Genomic DNA, 25,078 nt, shown 5'->3' on the forward strand with positions numbered 1-25,078 from the left:
TTTATATGGGTGAACAGTAACAGCCAGTTAGAGATTTCAGTTATGATTTCTTCTAAAATAGAAAATGCTTTAGTTTTCCTGAGTCCTAGGCAAACAAAAAAAAAGTTTTTCCATTTTTCAAAGGATCCCTGTTTTCTTTTTCCTGGCCACCCTCATAGTTTAGAACAGCGTGTGTCTCACTATTAGCTTTTACAGACATAGGTGAACGAATAGCACTGGCGCCCATTTTCAATGCCTAATCAAATATGGCGACCGAAAATAAAACACCCATCCTCTACGAAGTTGCTCAAAATGAACGTTTCTTAACATTGTTATAAATGCCATATCAATTTGATTCTCTGGCCATACAAAAGTATGAATATCTGTTCCGTTACTGATAGTGAATGATTAACATCTTAACAGTGATAAAATTCTTAAGAGCATTTAAAAAATACATAGGATCCCATTTTTACATCATAATTCTGATGTATTGTCGTGCCTTCTATTTTGTCCGCAAAACTTTTACAGGGTACAGTGCACTGACGTGATAAAACCAAGGCACAAGAATATAGTTACAATAAGTGTATATAAACCTTAGCACTTTGTGTCAATTTTGGAAAAATTTAGAGAGGAGATCAAAGAGCCTGAAAAATGTTCACATCCCATTACGATTAATGAACAACTAATTGTGTAATAAACAGGCTATTAACCGCCATTCCGTTATTGAATATATGGCTATCACTATACAGGCGGTGGATAACTGAAAAAAGTTTTCAATATTAAAACCTGGTATAACTAGGTGGTCGATGTAGATAATTGTGCCTTGCATTATCTAGATAATTGTCTTAAGTTTCCATTTTAATTTGTAATCTATATGGCAGTTATCAATTTTTAAACTATTTTCACTGCATAAATGGTAGGGTTTTTTCCAAATGTTAAATCCTCTCCCCCTACAAAAGACAGATTTACAAGAAAATACCAATATAAGAAATGCACAGACAACAATAATAAAATCCAAATATGGACTCAAGGGTTGAATTCTAATCTATCAGGACATTCTCTTAATTTAGGGTGAGGAACAACACATTCCTGTGATAATTCATTATCTTCTTAATTTAAAAAAAATCACCACGACATTTTTCAAGAGTAAAGTCTTGGCTAGAGCATCAAGCATCGAAGGAAAATTGTTAAGTCTTTTCTCATTCATAAAACGAAAGGGATAAAAGCCTTTCAAAATCCAGGGAGGGCAGGATATTCCATTGAATTTAGAGAAGTGGAATAAAGTGGTAAAAACTGTACGTAATACTTTTAAAGAGAGTGTTTTCAAGACTCCAGGTAAACATTTAGAACCATGAAAACACATTTCTCGGCCCATGCACACCATGAATAGAACAACCCTGAATGCAGGTACAGCCTGGCTACAGAGGTATCCAGTTCCCGGCCCCACTGGCAAAACCACCTTTGAGGTCCATGTCCCAAGTCCCTTCACATTGGAGCTTCCGGCTTCTGCATCTGTTGGATTTGCTTCTGTAGCTGGTCCTTGTCCAGCTTCATCTTGGCTTCGAGAACTTGCCTGAGGGATCCTATGCTTTCATAGATGGCTGTAAACCCTTTAAGAAGAGGTAAATTTCATAGGAGTCAATATTAAAAAACAAGCCTGTATCAAATCTACAGCAGATAGTAATAATTGATCTGGGCAAAAGATATCAATAGATACTAAAACTACTGGAATAATAGTTTGATGGGAAACAGAATAGTTACCTAGTTTCAGAGTATCTCCCTACAGATAGATACAAAGGGAAAAAGGAAATATTACAGTGGAGAAATCTGACAGACACCACTTTCACCAAGAGATCAAAGCTAACTTCACCAACACTGGGAGGAACCAACATCATGTATCCTCGATAAGAAAACCCTGGGAAGGACACATCACTTCTGTGGCATTTCTGTTCAAAATGCACACCCTGAATCTAATTAAAAGGAAGCAAACAGATCCAAACTGTGGGACACTCCACAAAATGCTGGCTTGTGCTCTTTAATGATGACAGCATTACTGTGGAACTGACCTAGATTAAAGGAGACTAAATAAAGAAACATGATAACTAAATATGATATGTGATTCTGGATTAGAACCTGGATTGGGGAAGGTCTGCTGTAAAGGAAACAATGGTGAAACTTGAAAATTGAGTATTGAAAAATGTTTCATCAGGGCTTCCCTGGTGGCGCAGTGGTTGAGAATCTGCCTGCCGATGCAGGGGACACGGGTTCGAGCCCTGCTCTGGGAAGATTCCACATGCCGCGGAGCAACTAGCCCCGTGAGCCACAACTACTGAGCCTGCGCGTCTGGAGCCTCTGCTCCGCAACAAGAGAGGCTGCGATAGTGAGAGGCCCGCGCACCGCAATGAGGAGTGGCCCCTGCTTGCCGCAACTAGAGAAAGCCCTCACACAGAAACAAAGACCCAACGCAGCAAAAATAAATAAATAAAAATTTTTTTAAAAAGGCAAAATTCCTTAAAAAAAAAAAAAGAAAAATGTTTCATCAATATTACACTGTACCATAGTTACTTAAGAGAATGTCCTTGTTCTTAGGGTATATACATTGAAATAATATAGGGGTAAAAAGGTACTCTGGCTTCTGCAACTTACTCCCAAAAGATTTAGGAAAAAAAATTATATTCATACACACACTCACACATTAAGCAAATTTCAAAAGTGTTAACAACTGGTGAATCTAAGTGAAAGATGTATAGGTTTTGGACTAGTCTTAATGGTTTTACTAAATTTGAAATTATTTCAGAATAAAAAGCTAAAAATAGAAAAAATTCCCAAGCAAAAGGTAATTTTGTATTATTCTAGATTCGTATTGGTTTTTTAAAAATTAATTAATTTATTTATTTTTGGCTTCTTTGGGTCTTCGTTGCTGCGCGTGGGCTTTCTCTAGTTGCGGTGAGCAGGGGCTACTGTTCGTTGCGGTGCACAGGCTTCTCATTGCAATGGCTTCTCTTGTTGCAGAGCGTTGGCTCTAGGTGCACGGGCTTCAGTTGTTGTGGCTCACGGGCTCAGTAGTTGTGGCGCACGGGCTTAGTTGCTCCACGGCATGTGGGATCTTCCTGGACCAGGGATCGAACCCATCCATGTCCCCTGCATTGGCAGGTGGATTCTTAACCACTGCTCCACCAGGGAAGTCCCCTATTGGTTTTTAAAATAAGTGTCAAAAACATCTTGTCTTCATTAGCATATTTGGAGTTTTCTCTCAGAAAATTTTCTTTATGTAACAATTCATGAAAAAGAAGTATAAAAACTCCATATTAAAAATAATTTTGTTGGAAATTCCCTGGTGGTCCAGTGGTTAGGACTCAGTACTTTCGCTGCCGAGGGCCTGGGTTCAATCCTGGTCAGGGAACTAAAGATCCCGCAAGCCACATGGTGCAGCCAAAATAATATTAATAATAAAAAATGAGTGAGTTTTAAAAAAAATAATGTCCTTACTGAATGAAAAGATACAACATATTACTAAATAAAAGAGTAGGTTACAATTCAGCATGTATTGCATGAGCCTGTATTTGGAAAAGCATATATATATATCCTGTATGTATAGAAAGATAATATATGTATAAAAGAACTCTGGGTAATAGGAGGGTTTTTTTTTTTTGTGCTTTATGATTTTCCACTAAGAAGTTTGTTTTCGTAACAAGAAAAAGTCAATATTTTTAATTTTTAAAAGGCTCATATGCATTTCTTATTAGGTACTAACTATTCACAACCTCAGTGATATGTTGGATAGCTGATAATAAATCCACTCAGCAAATGATGCAAAGTTAACCATCAATAAAATATTCATATACCATATTCTACCCAAAAGACCAAAAGACCAAGGAGGAAAATTCATTTTTCTCTTCACAAGTTCTAAAAGTCATAAATTTAATGGCAGCTTCTCCTTAAATAAAATAGTAACCTTGTGGTGGTTACAACAAAATTATCCTTGGGATAACTAGCTACTTTTATTTCCATGTGGCCAAAATAGAACAATTCCATGAAGAAAATTCACAGAACCAGAAAACTGGAAGGAATCAGGAGATAATATAGTTCCCCTTCCCACACTACCCGACTGTCTTCTCTTTCCTGACCATGGTCAACAAGTCTTCACTTAAATACTTTCAGTAAAGAGCTCTGAGGCTCACAAAGCACCCGTGTCTTTCTAGGACCGTTAACTGTAGACACTTCTGCTTCATACTGAGTTAAAGTCTGTCTTCAGGTAACTTCCAGTTATTGGTCCCAGTTCTGTATTCCTGAGTTCAGAGGATAAATCGAATCCCTCCTTTACCTGGCAGCACTTCAGAACTTAAAATCATCTCTAACACTGTCTTCTAAACAAGTGTGGAGGAATGGGCCCTGTGGACTTTTGAGCAGAGGAAAATCATTCATCGCCATGGTGGGATATTGCCAGCAGTATAAAATAAGCCTTCAAAGGCCCCTCAAAGATATATGCTTTATACATATACATATAAAATTGCTTTTAACAGAGAAGAAAACAATGCATTTTAGTTTTAATAGTATTTAATCTTAAAGAATAAAAATATCCTCTTTAATTTCGTTAAGATTTCATTTTGTCTTACTCCCTATATATTCTCTAGTTCTTTGTTGCTAGATTATATAATGGATCAAATAAGCATGGGAGACACATTTAGTAAATATAGAATAAAGAAAGTATTTAAGCCTAAAAAAAAAGATATATGCTTATTTCTGAGGCATATTGACCTTGGCTTTGATCAGAAAAGAATCTGCAGATGGCACTAAAGAAAATGTACATCAGTTGCAAGCTAAGCGATTTTAGGTCTGTTTGCCTGTCTCTCGAGGTCTATCTTCACGTCCTTGGCTATGAAGCAACATTTTCGTTTAATATACCACAGCTACTTAGAAAATCACCTAAGGACACTTCATCAGCCAGGTTGGTGGTAGTTGTAGGGTAATATTAATTCATTGGCTTTTAGATCAAATAGAAAATGACCCAGAGAACTGTTTTCTTTCTGGCCTACCCGCATCAACTTCTGCTTTCATTTCCTTCATGTCCTCGGTCATCTGTAACTCAAGCTTGCTGATTCGCCCATGCACCTTCTCCTCTTCTTGTTTTGTCCTCTGCACCTCCAGATTCTTCTTTTGACTCTCTTCTATTCTGTCCAGTCTGGCTGACATCTGGCTGAGCTTCCTCTCCATGTCCCTTTCACTGGCTCCCTGAGATCCACGATAAGAATGGCACTTGATTACTCCAAAGAGTCCGATGCATTTGCATCAGTCATAATACCATTTAAGAACAATCTGCAGGGAACAGAATTGCAAAGGTTGCTTGGTGCTCACCCCAGTATCCATTCTCCCCCTCTTCCATAACAGAGCCCTGATTTTCAGCTGGCTATAAGGTCACCCAGAGTAAAGACTACCTCTTCTATTGTCTCCTGAGTTTGCTGTGGCCCTATGACTGAGTTCCGGCTAATGAGATATAAGTACAAACGTATGTGGCAACTTCCAGGAAAAGTTAAAAAATAGCTGAGGCATATCCTTGCCTCTTCTTTCTTTCTTCTGTTCTTGGAACTAAGAGGTGATGGCTGGAGCTCTAGCAGCCATCTTGAACTATGAGTACAAGGGTCACTCTCTAGGACTGGCAGAGAGGTAAACCAGAAAGATCATGGGTCACTGAGGACTGACAAGCTACCACATTAGCCCTGTGATTCCTACACCCAGACTTCTTTTACGTGAAAGATAGATAAGCTTCTATCATATTAAAGTCACCATTATCCTGGAGTTTATTGTTAGTTATTAAGCCTATCTAGATGTAAAAATAGTGCTCCAAAGACCTAGAAGCCTACAAATGTATTATTATGAATCTAAGTAAATCAGGAGATCTGATAAAAATATGGAGACATGTAAAGAAATATTTGAAACAGAATATTTTCTTTCCTTTCCTCTCCACTATGCTTGGTTCTTATGAGAATCTGGGTCTGCAGGCAAGCCTTAGAGGCCAAGACTACAAACATCAAGCTGTAAGGGGGCTACAGCGTAACAAAACTCTCTTGACGTGTTCAGTGCACAGTCTGCAGTTCAACACCTCAGCATCGAGAGAGAGCAGAGCCAGAGATGCAATCTACACCAGTCACTTATGCTCCATCAAGGTCCAAGGGGAGGAAGCAGTGAAAGAAAAGAGAAGGGAGAGGGAGATGGTCAGGCTAGATAACCAAACCAAAAAACAACTGCTTGCCAAGTACTGATATTGAATACTATATATGCAAGGCTTCCTTGATATGATTTTTGAGTAGTTCTGCAAACCTTAGTTCTGCAGAAGAGTGGGGTAAAATGAGAAGGAACATGGAAAAGAAAACTGGATTCTGTGTAGATCTTGCACTGTGACACCTCATACTGGGTTTATAGTTTGATGGAGGGGCCTGGAGGGAGAAATCTAGTCAACACTGTTTCTACCAGATCGCAGAATTAAAACAAACTAAATGAAGTATGTAATTGTAAATGCAGCTGGACAATTTGGTTCATTAAGGTCTGGATTTGGCTTCATCTTAGCTGAAAGCACTGAAAATTTCTACTTAGTCTTTGTTAACCAAAACAAGTCAAAGTGCTCTGTCTCTCTATAACAAACACAAAGAGTCAATATGAACCATGGAAAGAGACTCTAAGGCAAGAAACAACTGTAACAGCTTAATGTGATGCTAAATAAGTCAATGATAAGTTACGAGGTATTATTCAAACATTGCAGGTCCCACCGAATAACTTTACTATGTTTATGGCTGAACATCAACACCTACACTGTTTTCCTTAACAACAAAGGAAAGCTGATCGATTTTCTGTAAAAGTTCTTTTTCCATCCGTTCTTGTTCCTGTTGCAACCAATTCCGTGCAGATAAAATCTGGTTACTGAGTTCCTCAATTGTACCTTTAAATCTAAAATAAGGAAGTTAGCAAGTTAGTCATAAAACCATTTTAATATGACATCAAACAGTCTCAGTCTCTGACTATCAAATCTCTCAGAAATATATCAGCTTTAAATTCAGCTCACTCAGAATTACATGCTTACCTTTTTCTTAGAATTGCACTTAGTGCTACATTGGGAAGGGAGGAGAGAAGGAGGATATAACAGAAAAGCACCTAATAATACTCCCACCCGTGCAGAGCTGACAGTGTGGACACCAAGGTGTCACACAGTGACAGAGAGCCATGCTACGTACTAATCTTTGCAGTTCAGAGGGTCCAGGGTGCTCTTGGCTCAAAGGACACGGTAGCCTGGCTCCCCTCCAGGCTCCCCTCTTGCTCTGGACTCTTCCTGCTTCTCCCTCTTATCTCCCAGGACTGGAGCCTGGCTCCCTATCTCTCTAATGTCCTCCAAATTGCTCTTGCCCCATACAGATATATTTCTTAATTTAAACCAAACAGAAGATTAAAAAAAAAACAACCCCCAACTTCTATTCCTATATAACTCTCCCTTTCCACATACCTTAAAATAACACCCCACACTTGCTGCCTCCCCTTTTATTTTTATTATGAAAGTAATAAAAGTACACAAGGATATATGTGACTTACTAATAATAATAAAATGAACACCCACTGTGGTAGAAGCCCCCAATTCTCTGCAGTGTCTGTTCTCCTCTTCTTCCCTATTAAGAAACCCTCAAATGTGAACTGGATCCACGGCTACCTAGTCAAAACTACACTTCTCAGCCTCCCTGGCAGCTATGTGTGGCCCTATGGCTAAGCCAGGCAATGGGACACATGAGGAAGTGATAAGTAAACTTCCTGGTCATATCATCAAAAACAAAGCTTCTCAGCCTTACCTGGGCAGGAAGCCAAGCCAGCAGTCCTGCCCAACTATGGAGCCCCACCTAAACTGGGAGACTGACCATGGAGCACAGCAGCTTTACTGAATTCATTTATTCTAATAGTTCTTTGATGGAGTCCTTAGAGTTTTCTCTATAAGATGATATCATCTGCAAGCAGGGATAATTTTGCTTCTTCTTTTCTGATTTGAATGCCTTTCATTTCTTTTTCTTGCCTAATTGCTCTGGCCAAGAGTTCCAGCACTATGGTGAACAGAACTGGTGAGAGTGGGCATCCTTGTCTTGTTTCTGATCTTAGAGAAAAAGCTTTCAAAATTTCATCGTTGAGTATTAGATTAGCTGTGGGCTTGTCATGTGTGGACTTTATTATGTTGAGATACATTCTATCTGTACCCAAATTGTTGAGAGTCTTTATTATGATGTTGAATTTTGTCAAATGCTTTTTCCACATCTATTGAGATGCTCGAATGATTTTTATCCTTCATTCTGTTAATGTGATGTATCACACTGATTGATTTGTGTGCATTGAAACATCCTTGCATCCCAGGGGTAAATCCCAGTTGATCATGGTGTATGATTCTTTTAATGTGCTGTTGAATTGGTTTCTTAGCATTTTGAGATTTTTGCATCTATGTTCATCAGGGATATTGGCCAGTAATTTTCTTTTCTTGTAATGTCTATCTGGTTTTGGTATCAGAGTACTGCTGGTCTCATAAAATGAGTTTGGAAGGGTTCTCTCCAACTTTTTGGAAGAGTTTGAGGATGACTGGCATTAATTCTTCTTTAAATGTTTGTTAGAATTCACTCACGAAGCTATCTGGTCCTGGAGTTTTCTTTGTCGAGAGGCTTTTGATTACTGATTTAATCTCCTTTCTCATCATTGGTCTGTTCAGATCTTCTGTTTCTTCATGATTCCGGCTTAGTAGGTTGTTTCAGGAATTTATTCATGTCTTCTAGGTTATCCAATTTGTTGGCATACGATCGTGCATAGTAGTCTCTTATGATCCTCTGTATTTCTGTGTTACCAGTTAGAGTATCTCCTCTTTCGTTTATAATGTTATTTATTTGAGTCCTCTTTCTTTCTGTCTGGGTTAGTCTAGCTAAAGTTTTGTCTATTTGGCTTAACAATTAGTTTTATTGATTTTTCCCCCAGTTGTTTTTCTGTTATTTCCTACTCTCTATTTCATTTATTTCGGGCCTAATCTTTATCATTTCCTTCCTTCTGCTATCTTTGGGCTTAGTTTATTCTTCTTTTTCTAATTCCTTGAGGTATAAAGGTAGGTTGTTTATTCAAGGTCTTTCTTTTTTCTTCATAGAACTGCCTTTGTGGCATCCCATAAGTTTTGGTATGTTGTGTTTCCATTTTCATTTGTTTCAAGATTTTTCGAATTTCCCTTTTGATCTTCTTTGACCCACTGGTTGTTCAGGGGTGTGTTCTTTAATTTTCACATATGTGTGAATTTTCCGAATTTACTCTTGTCATTAATTTTTAGTTTCATACCATTTTGGTTTGAAAAGGTACTTAACATGATTTCACTCTTCTTTAGTTTGTTAAGACTTGTTTTGTCACCTAACATATGATTTATCCTGAGAATGTTCTGTGTGCACTTAAGAAGAATGTATATTCTGCAGCTGTTGGATGGAGTGCTCTATATATGTCTGTTAGGTCTCTAGTTGGGCAGGGCTGAGGTGTGAGTGGTGGGGGACTGCTGGCTGGGCTCTACGGTCAGGTGATCCTACTGGCTGGGCTCCCAGGGAAGGCAGGGCTGCTAGCTGGGTCGCACAGCTGGACTCTGCAGTTCCCTCTGGTCCGGTGGGGTCATTGTGTCCCCTAGCATAGTGCTGGTGCTGGTTGATGACTCCATGATGGGGCCTGAGGCTCCACAACTGGGCAGGCTGCTGGTTGTGCACCCCTGATGAGTAAGGTCACTGGCCGGGATCCCTGGTCAGGCAGGGCCACCAGCTGTACCCTGCAGTCAGGTGGAGCTGCAGGCTGTGCTCTGTGGTTGAGTGGGGTTGCTCTCTGGGCTCCCTAGTCAGGTAAGGTCACTGGGTATGTTCTGCTTTTAGGAGGGGTTGTTGGTTGGGTTCCTTGCTTGGGCAAAGCCAAAAGCTCTGCTCGGCAATCAAGTGGGGCCATGGGCTGGGCTCCACTTCTAGGGTTATAAGCTGGACTCCAAGGCCATCTGGGTCACTGTTCAGGCTCCCTGGTCAGGTGAGGCAAGAAGTTACATTTTATTTTCAATGATTATATTTTCTAGAAGCTCAATTTGGCTGTTGGTCAATTCTGTTGGGTTTTTTTCTGGCCACACCATGTCACTTGTGGGATTTTAGTTCCCCGACCAGGGCTTGAACCCAGGCCCTCAGCAGTGAGAGCACAGAGCCCTAACCACTGGACAGCCAGGGAATTCCCCTGACTGTTCATTTTTGGTTAAGCTTTTATTCCTTAGTTGTACCTTCAAAATGTGTATGTGTGTGAATACCCACACATACACATACATACATATATACACACACTCACTTTATCTAAGAATTCCTATATATGCAGTATTTAGAAGTCTGATTCTGCTTATTGTTGTTTCTTCTCACTCTATGACTTATGTGATTTTTTTTTTCCTTGTGTTGGCCTACAATTTCTGATGTGGGCCATTTTTAAAGTCTTTACTGAATTTGGCAATATTGCTTCTGTTTTACGTTTTGGTTTTTTGGCCGCGAGACATGTGGGATCTTAGCTCCCCTGGCCTACAATTTCTGACTGTACATTCATGTTCCTTAGAATTTCATGTCTGTGGGAAGACTGAGTATTTGCATTTGTTTCTGCCAGGCATCTCGGGCCACTACCAAATCAAGATCATTCTAAGATAAATTACTTATTCTGGTTTCTTCAAGGTGCCTGGGTAACGTGAATTCTAACTCTAAATCCGCGTAGAAGTTGTACTGTGGTCCTGAATTTTCAAGGAATGCCTTTTACCCTTCTACCCAGAATCAAGATTTCGACAGGAAAGTTTCCTTATGATGTCTCTGTGGAATATTTTTTTTTTTTCTCCTAGTTCATCCAACCAGGCTTTTACCTTTTGGGTCTCTAATCTGTCCTTCTACCTTACACAGGCCCCAGGCTTGGTCCCCTTACCTCTGTGAACAGCCTTTGTGTCTAGACTTCTGGACTTTAAATTGTAGGAAGAAAAAGAAAGATGTTCATGACTGCTAATAATATCTACTAAGGAAGAAAAAATACTTAAGATGTTTATTTTCTTCCTGTGCGATGGAAGGAAGGGGATGGGAGATCTTTCTGTACTTGGCAAGACTGCAGAATCTATGTGAAAGAGTGACATGACTCAGTAATGATATAAATACAGATAATTAGAGGAAAGGAAACATGGTTTTCATAAGAGAATTCCTGTTAAATCAGCCATAACCCTAAAATGGCATTAAGCATGGAGAGAATGAGATACAAGAACCAGGAGAATAATAAATTTAAAACTTCCACAAGCCTCTAACAAAGTTCCATACTGAAGTCATCTTTAAAAAAATATGATAAGTCAAATACACAAACAAACACACACATACACATCTATGGTCACTACTGGCTCTGCTTTGGCAGGAAAATGCCAAGCTCATGAAGAATCAAGACAGGGAAAAGTGTGTGGTTCTGTGATTGAGCAGAAGAGCAGGAGATGAGTTTCAGTGGGGGCAAGTCCAGTTTAAAGTGTCACTAAAACACAATGCAAGGTACAACACATTAGACGGTTCTTAACTAGACAGCTCAGCAGCCCCTAGGTGCAGACCTCTCTCACCTAGACGCCTGCAACAATGCCCCCCTCAGCCGACGTCCCCATCTCTGCTTCAGGCCCTGTGATCCATCTTCCAACTGCAATCAAGGCCATTTAAAAAAAATAACATATACATCTGACTATATCACCCTATCTGCTTAAAATCCTCCAACGGCTCCTTATTGCTCCAGGGAAAGAAAGAAGATGTCCTGAACACGGTCGACAGGGCCCTGCATGCTGGCCCACCTCCTCTCCAGCCTCATTCCCCACCAGCACGCTCTGTTCAGCCCCCTCTGCACCCTGCAGTTTCCCTCATGTCACATTCCTCCCGCGACGGGCTATTCCATTTCCTGTGTCTTCACCTCACTCTTTTCCTCGTGAATGCCATTCGTGCTTCAGCTCTCACTCCCAACATCGCCTCCTCCGGAAGGTCCCACAACCAGGCTTCTGTTACTCATTCTCACAGCACCAGCCTGTTAGCTTCCCACGGCTACTGTGACACGTCACCACACACTTGGTGGCTTAAAACAACACAGTCATTCCTTTTTGGTTCTGAAGGCCAGAAGTCTGAAATCAGTTTTCACTGGAGCAGAGGTGGTCCCTTCTAGAGGCTCTGAGGGGAGAACAGTTTCCTCGCCTTTTTAAGCCCCTAGTGGCCGCCTGTCTTCCATGGCTCACGGTCCCCTCCCCCACCTTCATAGCACATCACGCTCCAATCTCCGCTTCTGTTGTCACATGGCCTTCTCTCCTGATTCTAACCCTCCTGCCTCCCTCTTATAGAGACTCTAGGGACTATTACATCGGGTTTACATAGATAACACTGTATCATCTACTCATCTTAAGATCTTTAATCTAATCACATTTGCAAAGTCCCTGTTTGCCATATAATAGTCACACGGATTAGGACGTGGCGATATTTGGAGGAACCATTATTCAGCGTACCACAACCACGTATCTTTCCTTCAAAGCGCTTATCACCATTAGTGATAATATAGCATGCACCATATTTAGTGTGCTATATTTAGGTCATTATTCGATTAATACTCATCAGCTCCCTAGACTATCAACTCTGCAAGGATAAGAACAGAGCCCGTTTTTCTTCATTACTGGATCCTCAGCACCTAGGCCATATTCAAGAAATATATGTTGGATAAACAGATAGGTTGTTATCCAATCACTAAAAACAATAATTAGGAAGGTAAAGTGGCAACAGGCTACAAGGAAATTTTCCCATGAACTTCCATTATGGTTTTCACTTTGCTTGTGCAATAAATAAAAACCAAAAGGGAAAAAATTATAGCATTGAGTAAGCTCATGAAGAACTTCAACCGAAACAGATGTTTCTAAGTTGATTACTCACTTATTATCCAAAAGCTGAAGCTGGTGGTTACTGTCTCTGTGGGACATCTTCAGTTTGGTGCTTTGCTCGGATATCGACAAGTCCACTCTGTTCAAAAGCTGAGAAATCTGGAAAAGAAACTTCGCTTGTAAATGTCATATCAAACCTTTTCAGAGGTAATTAGGGAGCTGTATTCTCGTCAATGGCATTAAATTCAATCTAATTTCATAAATTCATTTAGGAGATCACCTCATCTCTCCACTTCCATTTTCTTTTATACACACCCATCAGAAATCAACACCAGGGGCTTCCCTGGTGGCGCAGCGGTTGAGAGTCCGCCTGCCGATGCAGGGCATACGGGTTCGTGCCCCGGTCCGGGAAGATCCCACATGCCACAGAGCGGCTGGGCCCGTGAGCCATGGCCGCTGAGTCTGCGTGTCCGGAGCCTGTGCTCCGCAGCGGGAGAGGCCACAACAGTGAGAGGTCCGCATACCGAAAATAAATAAATAAATAAATCAAGACCAAAGGAGTTCCCTGGTGGTCTAGTGGTTAGGATTCTGGGCTTTCACTGCCGTGGCCCAGTTTCATTCTATGGTCAGGGAACTGAAATCCCACAAGCTGCGTGGCACAGCCAAAAAAAAAAAAAAAATCAGACCAGTAGCACTGCCAAAATATCATGCACTGAGCACTTAACTACAGGTCTCTGATGAGCAAGCCCAGCTTCTGCCCGGGAGCACTACTTCCCCCTGCTGGCATAAAATGTAAGTCATTTTTACCTTGGAATTTCTACCATTAGTGTGGTTGCTAATGACAGAATGGAATTCTTATCACTTACAAATTCCATCAAGGTCCCAGATTTACCTCCATATCAAGTTAAGTTACCAGAATATATACTTTTTAAACTATAACCCCTCTCACTCCTTTGTCCCACTACCTATCCATTTCCCTTGTCTTTTTATTAAAATGTATTGAATGATATAAAACTAGCCCTTTACGAAATGCCTTTATTTTCTGCAAAAATTCTGATGTTCAATGTTCCTTAATTCGAGATTCACAGAATAAGTGTTCATCAGATCCGAAACAAAGAAAAATTATGTCTCTTTTTATGGATTTCTATATGTTTTTTACTCGGTTTGGCTACTAGAAAGCTTAGTACTTCCTTAGCATCTATTTTCTGATCTAATAATTCTGTCCTCACATTTCTTTAGAGAAAATCATTGGACTTATTTCATTTTATTCTTTTTTTCAAGGTTTTATAATAACTATTTTTTACATAAGTAGCTTTAGATCCTTATCAGAGGTAGCTAGCACACAAGTATGTTTAACCCAGTAAATTGACTAGATACCCCATTTTACTGAACAGTCTCTCTTTACATGAAGAATAGCAAGTAAGGCCGACACTGTAGGGAAAGTCCTAGAAGATAGGCCCCATTATGGCAAAGGGGAGAAGCCAAAAAACAAACTGAAATGCCAAGAGCTTTGCTTTGAGAAATCAATCTGTGAATTGCAAGGTGGAATACTCTGAAATTTATTAGCCAGCCTACTCTCTAGCTTTGTTTTAATCTTTTCCCACATACAAACTATGTGATGCGGTAGTCCATAAGTGTCATGAATAAAGTATCTATTTCCTGAGCCCCAACTGGGACGAGTGCCCTGTAAAACAATGCTTTGATCACTTACCTGTGTAAGAGGTAGTTTTGGAGATATAATTTAGAAGTTTGGGAACATGTTAATTGTTTGAAGGAGGGGAAAGAATCTTTAAAATTAGGACTGTACTGAAAAATCTTGGCATTTTGGTCACATACTCACAAAGGGCCACTCCAGTGAAACAGGAGGAGGAAGAAGAAAAGGGATGCTTATGCTGGGTGCCCTACCTAGTTTCTCAGGCAGGAAATAATCAACACCACGTTATTCTTCGATAAGAACAAATACTCACTTTCAAAAAGGTACCTGAAACAGGTCATACCTGTCCCTCTGCATCTTTGATTTTCGTTTCCAGGATCAGCTTGGCAGCCTGCTGCTCTTTGTTCAAGTGCTGGAGCCCCTCGTAGGTCGTTTTGTGCTCAGCAGAGAGTCTGGCTATGCTGGCGTCACATCTATCCAGGCAAACGACAAAGATAATTCTTATCAAAGTCTTCAAACACGCGCTAAAGCATCCTTACACACTATAAAGTGCACGACCGCACTCAAAGAAACTGCACTATGAATCATGCCTTGTAAGAGTTCTGAATGAATTCGGAGAGCTGCTCTCATTACGGTTTTTAAGTTAAACCACAGGGATGTTGCTTAATAAGACTAGAGATGTAACCATCAAAGCAACAAAGTCTTTACAAGGCTCACGAGTACAAAACTGAATATGCCGTGAGAGCCCAATTACAAAAAGCTTACACAGTGAGCCAGATGTGGTCTGTCGCTCTGTAGTACCACTCCCGCCCTCTCAGGTTCGGGGCCTCTTTGGATTTTGGAGGCAACTTCTACCACATTTGAAAGTACTATTCCTAACCTTTTACAAACCACCTGTAAGGCTATATGCTTTACGTGTGGTCCAGGGCAGAAGGCTCTACAGCTGGTCCCAGATGCTCTGCCCTTGAGCCTTACAACTTGGCAGTTCCAAAGGTGCCCAAAGTATTTGCGGCAGATAAGCTGGGTTATGAAGCCTCTGTCAAACACTAACGGCAGAGTCACAGAATGACCCCCTAGGAATCGAGAGCAAAGTCAGGCCCTGTTCCAACACAATCATTCCCGCTTCGAGAAGGAGCAGCCAGCTTGCTACTGGGCTCCAGTAGAGACTGCATGCCTAAGCAGGGGTCACTGAGTGACCATGCAATCTGGGCAGCCCATCATGAACACCAAGCCATAGAAGTGGGCATATGGGCAGCACTCCGTCTTGGAGGGAAAGGGATATACAGACGTCAGGCTTAACAGTCCTAAAGGCGTAAGTAAATTACAGGAGCCCAGACTCCTGTGGCCTCTACTCTTCCTACTGCCAGTGTCCTTCAACTCACATGTATGGCCTGGGATCAGATGAGCTTAAAATACAAATGTTTAAAGTACTCAACAATCAAAGATAGATTCACATCCATCAAGAGAACTCTAAACTATTTTTAAAAAGCAGAGATGAAAAACGAATAAGGGGTTAAGAGAAAAAAATGAGAAATCCTAGAAATAAGCTAAACAGTTTTCTTAATAGAGCTGACAAACATGACTGGACATGATTGAAGATAAAATCAGTGAATTAGAAGATAGTAGCAAGGAGCTCACTCAGAATGCAGCAAAGACAGACAGAGATTCAAAACATGAAAAAATAGTTAAGAAAGATGGAGAACAAATAAAGAGATGCCAACATAAGTCAAAGAGAGGTTGAGAAGTCCCAAAAGAAAAAATGGAGAGAATGGCAAAAAAGCAATATTTGAGGTGTGAGTGCTGACAACTTTCTAAAACTGAAAAAAGACATGTGTTTTAAAGTATTCAATGAATACAAAGTGGCATAAGTAAAAATAAACAGAGCATGGTGAAATTCAGATAACCCATGATAAAGATAAAGATTTTAAAAGCTACCAGAGACTAAAGACAAAATGACTTTTTTGACTGACTGTAAGATTGACAGCACACAATTGATATCAGAAGACAGTAGATATCAGAAGACAATGAATATCATAAGATGTTGGAGAAACAGCTTCTAAGGATTGAGCGGAAACAACCTGTCATGCAAAAATAAGTACAAAATAAAGACAGTTTTAGACATACAAAGATTAAGAAACGTATCACCCACACAGCCATACTGAAAAAGTCATTAAATAATAGACTTCAGTAAGAAGAAAAGAACACCCAGAGAGAAGGAGTAGGATGTAAGAAACAACAGTGAGCAAACCAAGAAAATTTTTGGAAAATTTACTGTTTTGTAGACTCTGAAGAAAGTAAGCTACCAGTTCAATTATTCCAAACTTCTTGAGTCCTTACTTGGTACTGAATCACATTTTCTGTAAGTTGAACAACTTGTTTAGCTTAATCATTTGGCTAAAATGCTATAGTCCTTTTTGGAAGTAACAGAAAAAAAAAGTATTAGGATAAAAAAATGTTTAATATTGACTAAAATATTTTTTAATATTTTAAAACACAATCTGACAAAACTGCATATATGCACTTTCTAAATTTCAATGTTCATAATAAAATAGACACAAAGCAACAATTATGTCACTATCCTTCTATACTGGAAATCTTTTTTAACGTTTAAAGCTCAATGCTGGCATTTGTACAATCATGCTATATCGCACACTGTAGGTGGAAAAGTATATTTTATAATCTTTCTTGAGGGCAACTTGGCAGTATATACCCCAAATCTTGAAACATGAATATATTTCTATGTACCTTTCAATCTAGGAATTAACCCCAAAGAAACAAAAGTGTGAGCAAAGAAAAATCAAACTAATTAAATTCTGTATAAATTCCTTGAACAATTTCCTGTTTTAGGATAAAACGAAAATCCTTTAAAACGCTCAGAAAGAGTTGGTCCCAACCCACTTACCTCCCTGCATCATCTCCTATATTCTGTCCCCTTTTTTTCCTCTGCCCTCAGCCACACTGATTACACTTCAGGGCTTTGAACTTATGTCACTCCTTCCCACTTCAAGGCCTTGATGCAGGCTGTTCTCTCCGTCTGCAGTGTTCTTCCCTGACCTTTTCACCTGCTTAGTTACTATTCATCCCTCAAGCTAAGCACACAAGTCACTTCCTTATGGAAGCCTTCCTGGAGCCGCAAGAGTAGATCAGGTACAGCAAGTACACACTTTCAGGATGCCCCATATTTCTCTTTTACTGAACTTCTTATAATAAACACTTATTATTATTACTATTGATTATCATTAATCTCTTAATCCTTGTTTCATGACACGTTCTCATCATTAGTCCATGCATGGCTCACTTCATTCAGTTAATTATTATAATTATTATTATTATTTTTTGCTGTACGCGGGCCTCTCACCGTTGTGGCCTCTCCCGTCGCGGAGCACAGGCTCTGGACGCACAGGCCCAGCGGCCATGGCTCACGGGCCCAGCCGCTCCGCGGCACGTGGGATCTTCCCGGACCGGGGCACGAACCCGTGTCCCCTGCATCGGCAGGCGGACTCTCAACCACTGCGCCACCAGGGAAGCCCCAGTTAATTACTTTTTAATAACTGCTCCTATTCTGAATCCTGTCATCATTCCCTTGTTCTCCTTTTAAGACTATATTACACACATACACACACATATGCATGTGTGTGTACATATACATATATACATACATATATATATTTCTTGAAAGTATGTTATGTGTGCCTTAGTTGAATTCAACTTTTAAAAAGCCATTATATCATATGTAATATTTTGATACTTACTGTTTTCACTTATTGCTAAGATTCAACTATATTGTTACACGCCACCGTAGTTCTTCATTTTAACTACAGAATAACATTCTACTGTTTGTTACAATTTATTTGTCCACAGTCCCACTGCTGGGCACGTTGGGTTATTTTGGGATTTTGCTCTTGTGAACAGTGCTGCTATGAACATGCTCTCCTGTGGTACAAGCACAACCATGTATCTCAGGCAGAATTTGATGAATCACAGACTATGTGTATGTTCAACATGGGGAGGTAATATCAGACCCCACTAATTTATACTCCTACTAGCAATGGGTAAGAGATCTTAGGCACCTACACCCTCTCTAATGCTTGGCATTGTCAGATATTTCAGATGCCAATCAGCTGGGTGTAAAAAAGCATATATTGTTATGTTTTTAAATTTTCATTTCAACATTAACCAGTGTTGTTGAATCTCTTCACAGGTTTATCGGCCATATCTGTTTCTTCTTTGGTAAGATATCAGTTCATGTCTCTTACTCACTGTTATATTGGGTTGTTTGCATTATTCTTATTAACTTGTATGAGGTCTTTATACATTCTTGACACTAACCTTTTACCATCCAATATCTTCCTCAATTTGTAACTTCTTACTTTCTTCTTTAAGAATGATGAGCAACGTTTTAAATTTTAAAATAATCAAATCCATCAATGCCTTTTATATCAAGAAGAAATCCTCCGCTACCTAAAGGTCTAAAACAGGGGTCCCCCAACCCCCGGGCCACAGACCAGTACTGGTCCATGGCCTGTTAGGAACCGGGCTGCACAGCAGGAGGTGAGCGGCGGGCGAGTGAGCGAAGCTTCATCTGTATTTACAGCCGCTCCCCATCGCTCGCATTACCGCCTGAGCTCCACCTCCTGTCAGATCAGCGGCGGCATTAGATTCTCATAGGAGCGCGAACCCTACTGTGAACTGCGCATGTGAGGGATCTAGGCTTCGCGCTCCTTATGAGAATCTAATGCCGCTGCTGATCTGACAGGAGGCGGAGCTGAGGCGGTGATGCTAGCGCGGGGGAGTGGCTGCAAATACAGATTATCATTAGCAGACAGGTTTGACTGCACAGAGACCATAATAAATCAACTGCTTGTAGACTCGTATCAAAACCCTATTACTTGAGGTGGATAGACCTAGAGTCTGTCATACAGAGTGAATGAAGTAAGTCAGAAAGACAGAGACAAATACCGTATGCTAACACATATATATGGAATTTAAGAAAAAAAAAATGTCACGAAGAACCTAGGGGTAAGACAGGAATAAAGACACAGACCTACTAGAGAATGGACTTGAGGATATGGGGAGGGGGAAGGGTAAGCTGGGACAAAGTGAGAGAGAGGCATGGACATATATACACTACTAAACGTAAGGTAGATAGCTAGTGGGAAGCAGCCGCATAGCACTGGGAGATCAGCTCGGTGCTTTGTGACCGCCTGGAGGGGTGGGATAGGCAGGGTGGGAGGGAGGGAGACGCAAGAGGGAAGAGATATGGAAACATATGTATATATATAACTGATTCACTTTGTTATAAAGCAGAAACTAACACATCATTGTAAAGCAATTATACTCCTATAAAGATGTTTTAAAAAAAAACCCTATTACTGGCTTCCCTGGTGGCACAGCAGTTAGGAGTCCACCTGCCAATGCAGGTGACACGGGTTCGAGCCGTGGTCCGGGGAGATCCTACATGCCCCAGAGTAACTAAGCCCGTGTGGAGCAACTAAGCCCGTGGGCCACAACTACTGAGCCCGCGGGCCTAGAGCCTGTGCTCCGCAACAAGAGAAGCCACAGCAATGAGAAGCCCACGCACCCCAAATAAAGAGTAGCCCCCACTCGCTGCAACTAGAGAAAGCCTTTGTGCATCAACGAAGACCCAACACAGCCAAAAATAAATAAATAAATATATTTATGAAAAAAATAAAAACCCTATTACTGAATGGTAAGTGACAATTAAGCTGCATCTGGTGGCAGGCTTTACAGTGGCAAGTGAGTTGATGTACTTCAATTGTAGAGCTGCATCTGGTGGCAGGCTTTAAGTCAGAATCCAACACTTATTTTAGTCCACGCGTGGCCCGCCCATTATTTTATTTACCACTTCCATCCACGCCTCTTTCCCACACTGTGCACTTATCTCAGTCACAGTTTTGGTAAGCCCACAAGCTAACCCTAGCCAAAACGAGTAATAAACAAACGCTGCTGGAGAGCTTCTCTGAAAAGACCCAATGATGAGACAGCAGAAGCCTCTAAGACTGCCAACAAAAAGAAAGCTGCATTTAAAAGAAAATACCAAGAGTCCTACTTAAATTATGGGTTCATCACAACAGGTGATTCACATTCTCCAAGCCCGCTTTGTATAATATGTGGCAACCGGCTACCCAACAAAGGCACGAAACCTTCAAAACTGCTTCTCCACGCGGAGACCAAGCACCCTGCATTAAAAGACAAGGCTTTAGAGTTTTTCAAAAGAAAAAAACATGAACACGAAGAACAGAAGCAAGTATTGAAGGCCACCACTTCATCAAATGTGTCTGCACTGAGAGCATGAAATGTGTCTGCATTGCTAAAGCTAAGAAGCCCTTTACTGTTGGTGAAAAGTTGATCCTGTCTGCTGCTAAGGACATTTGTCGTGAACTTTTAGGAGAGGCTGCAGTTCAAAAGGTGGCATGTGTTCCTCTTTCGGCTAGCAGCATAACTAGATGAATTGATGAAACAGCAGAAGATACTAAGGCACAACTGTTAGAGAGGATTAATGAGTCACCATGGTATGCAATCCAGGTTGACGAGTCTACCAAAGTTGACAACAAGGCAACAATGCTTGTTTTTGTGCGATACATCTTTCAGGAGGATGTGCATGAGGATATGTCATGTGCACTTTTGTTGCCAACCAACACCACAGCTGCAGAACTATTAGGGTCTTTGAATGATTACATATCAGGAAAACTGAATTGGTCGTTTTGTGTCAGTATATACACAGACAGAGCGGCTGCCATGACTGGACAGCTTTCTGGTTTCACTACTCAGGTCAAAGAGGTCACTTCTGAATGTGAGTCTACACACTGTGTCACCCATAGAGAAATGATGGCTACCCGAAAAATGTCACCTGAACTTAACAACGTTTTGCAGGACGTGATTAACATTATCAGCCACATTAAAGTACATGCCCTTAACTCACGTCTGTTCGCGCAGCTCCGTGAGGAGATGGACGTAGAGCACAGACGTCTTCTCTTATACACAGAAGTGAGATGGCTTTCTAAAGGTAGGTCACTGGCCAGAGTTTTTGAGTTACGAGAGCCGCTCCAGAGATTTTAGAAAAACAGTCACCAGTGGCAGCACATTTCAGTGACACAGAATGGGTCACAAAACTCGCTTACTTGTGGGCTTCCCTGGTGGCGCAGTGGTTGAGAGTCCGCCTGCCGATGCAGGAGACACGGGTTCATGCCCCGGTCCGGGAAGATCCCACATGCCGCGGAGCGGCTGGGCCTGTGAGCCATGGCCACTGAGCCTGCGCGTCCGGAGCCTGTGCTCCGCAACGGGAGAGGCCACAGCAGTGAGGCCTGCGTACCGCAAAAAAAAAAACCCACAAAAAACAAAAAAAACTTGCTTACTTGCGAGAAATATTCAACCTGCTCAGCGAACTCAATCTGTCACTTCAGGAGAGAACCACAACTGTGTTCAAGTTGGCAGATAAGGTGGCTGCATTCAAAGCCAAACTGGAATTATGGGGGCGATGAGTGAACGTTAGGATTTTTGACATGTTTCAAACATTAGCAGAGATTTTGAAAGAGACTGAGCCAGAGCCTTCTTTCTCCCAGCTGGTGCATGATCACCTATCTCAGCTTTCAGAAGAGTTTGAGCATTACCTCTCAAGCACAAAAGACCCCCAAACAGGGAAGGAATGGATCCGCGACCCATTTGTGAATAAGCCAGGTGAAGCGACTTTGTCCATGCTAGAAGAGGATCAACTTCTTGAGACTGCAAGTGACGGTGGCCTTAAAAGTATGTCTGAGACAACTTCATATGATCTGGATTAAGGTGAAAGCGGAACAGCCTGAGATTGCCACAAAAGCACTGAAAAGCCTGCTTCCATTTCCAACATCCTGCAGAGTTTTCTGCAGTGACAGCAACCGAAACAAGATTACGGAGTAGACTAGACATAAGCAACACACTTCGGGTGTCACTGTCTCCCGTCATCCCCAGATGGGACCATCTAGTCGCCGGGAAACAAACTCAGGGCTCCCACTGATTCCGCATTATGGTGAGTTGTATAATTATTTCATTATACATTACCATGTAATAATAATAGAAATGAAGTACACAATAAATGTAATGTGCTTGAATCATCCCCAAACCGCATCCCCTCTGCCCCGGTCCGTGGAAAAACTGTCTTCCACAAAACTGGTTCCTGGTGCCAGAAAGGCTGGGGACTGCTGGCCTAAAATATATCCATCTATATATTTCTATTAAAAGTTTTAATTCTTATGTTTAGCATTTAAGTCCTTTACTCATCTGGAGTGGATTTTGTATCTGGTGTGAGGCAGGAAACAAAGGATCTTTTTTGATAAGGATAATAAAATTTCTAGCTCCACTTACAGAACAATCCCTCCTTTCTCCACTGATCTGCTGTGCCATCTATCACATATACCAAAGTCCCAGACATGTGTGGTTCAATTTCTGGACTTTCTATCCTATTCCATTGTTCAGTTTCTCTATCCCTAAGCCAACAACATACCATCTTAATTACTGTAGTTTCATAACAAGTCTTGCTATCATCTGGTAGGGCAATTCTCCCCTCCTTGGTCATCTTCAGAAGTGTCCCGGATATTTTTTACTCTTAACCCTGACATATAAACATTAGGATCATCTTATCAAGTTTCTCTGTAAAACTCTGAATTCTAATTGGAATTCCATTGATTCTAAAGATTAATTTGTGAAAACTGATACTTTTAAAGATATTAAGATTTCCTACCCTTGAATATAATACCCATTTCTATTTACTAATGTTTTCTAATTATTTCTTTTTCTTTAATAAATTTATTTATATTTTTGGCTGCGTTGAGTCTTTGTTGCTGCACACAGGCTTTCTCTAGCTGCGGTGCGCAGGGGCTACTCTTCATTGCGGTGTGCGGGCTTCTCACTGTGGTGGCTTCTCTTGTTGCGGAGCACGGGCTCTAGGCGCGTGGGCTTCAGTAGTTATGCCACGCAGGTTCAGTAGCTGTGGCGCACGGGTTTAGTTGCTCCACAGCATGTGGGATCTTCCCAGACCAGGGATCGAACCTGTGTCCCCTGCATTGTCAGGCAGATTCTCAACCACTGTGCCACCAGGGAAGCCCCTCTTATTATTTCTTAATCAAATTTTTAAAATTTTTCAAGAAGTCTTGAATAATTTTTGTTAGATCTATGCCTAGTTATTACGCATTCTCTGATTTTATTTTAAATGGTATCTTCATTTTAAGCATGTTTTCTAGTTGTTTGCTATTGGTTTACAGTAAAGAAACTGACCTTTGTACATTAATATATATAGCCACCTTGCTAAATTTACATTAACAGATTAAGAGAGAAAAATTATCTGATGATTTGAACAGATGCAAAAAACATTTGAGAAAACTCAATGCAAATTATAAAGATTCTTAGTAAATTTGGAATGTAAGAAAACATACTGAATCTGATAAATCCATGTTTGATTATCATCCAAAAATGGAAAACCTCTGGAGGTATTCTCATTAAAGCTGAAAACCAGAGAAAGATGCCCACTACCACAATTTCTACTTAACTGTATTGAACATTTTAGCCTGTACAAGATGACAAGAAGAAGAGACTAAGGATATGAGGATCAGAAAAGAAGAAATTAAATTGTCATTATTTGTAGATGATATCATTTCTACAGAACCCCCCCCAAATCTACAAATCAGAATCATAAGTGAAATAAAATAATTATTTTGCAATAATTCATTTAATGTCTCTCTCTCCTGCTAGAAAGAATATAAGCTGCATTTAAGGAAGAAGGACAACTGCTTTTCTCATCACTAAAACCCTAGTGCCTAGCACAGTGCCTTGCATGTAGTAGGGGCTCAATAAATATTTGCAAATGAATGACTTTAAGGAATAGTACTACATACCATGCACTGTACAAGATACATGACCTATATCAGTTCATTTACTCCTCACAAATCATCCCCACTCCACAAATGCTGGTTAAAAACACCACCAAATACCCTTCTTTTAAATTCTGAGTTCACAATTTTTAAGCAAAACATTATTTAAATCGTATTTGGGGAAATCTGAGGTTTTAACATACTATAGAAAGGCATTATTTTCCAATCCAAATAGAAGATTATTGGCTAGAAACTGTCAGGTATCACTCCATCAGACCAGTTCACCATCTTTACACAGCTGTTCAAGGGACTATGTTTGAAGAAGTTACTTGAAAAGTCTCAGAATGATCCCGAAGCTCATGGCTCACACGTTTGCACTAGCTACAGCTTGGCTTTTATATTTTGTCTCACTTGGAAACACAAATACTACTACATAAATTTCCATTAATACAGGAGTGGCTAAATACGTTCAAACATGGTACATACATATAGCAGAATACTCTCTATCCAATTAAAAAGTACGTCACATTTGTGTGCACACAAGAAGGAGGCCCACAGTATATTGTTACGTCGAAACAAGTGGCAGAATAGCATGTAGAATACCTTGTAAAATTAAATCATTACATTACCGTAGTGATAAATTATCTTATAATTATGTATGAGAAGAGTCTA

General features: G+C 40.5%; 1 protein-coding gene across 3 annotated transcripts in view; it reads right to left on the reverse strand.

Annotated features, from left to right (window-relative positions):
• Nucleotides 1-282: 282 nt before the first annotated feature.
• FAM81A (family with sequence similarity 81 member A) overlaps nucleotides 283-25,078 on the reverse strand; it is a 56,570-nt gene continuing 31,774 nt past the window's right edge. For all 3 annotated transcript variants that reach the window (XM_024735117.1, XM_024735115.1, XM_024735116.1), the window contains exons 4-8: nucleotides 14,887-15,016; nucleotides 12,942-13,048; nucleotides 6,786-6,921; nucleotides 5,016-5,211; nucleotides 283-1,589 (exon numbers count right to left, since the gene is read on the reverse strand). In XM_024735117.1, the coding sequence (XP_024590885.1) occupies nucleotides 1,465-1,589; nucleotides 5,016-5,211; nucleotides 6,786-6,921; nucleotides 12,942-13,048; nucleotides 14,887-15,016 (694 nt within the window). In that variant the 3' untranslated portion in view covers nucleotides 283-1,464. The remainder of the gene's footprint in view (nucleotides 1,590-5,015; nucleotides 5,212-6,785; nucleotides 6,922-12,941; nucleotides 13,049-14,886; nucleotides 15,017-25,078) is intronic.

This window comes from Neophocaena asiaeorientalis, unplaced genomic scaffold, assembly GCF_003031525.2.
Source record: "Neophocaena asiaeorientalis asiaeorientalis breed wild unplaced genomic scaffold, Neophocaena_asiaeorientalis_V1.1 scaffold264, whole genome shotgun sequence".
In the NCBI taxonomy this organism is placed as follows: Eukaryota; Metazoa; Chordata; class Mammalia; order Artiodactyla; family Phocoenidae; genus Neophocaena; species Neophocaena asiaeorientalis.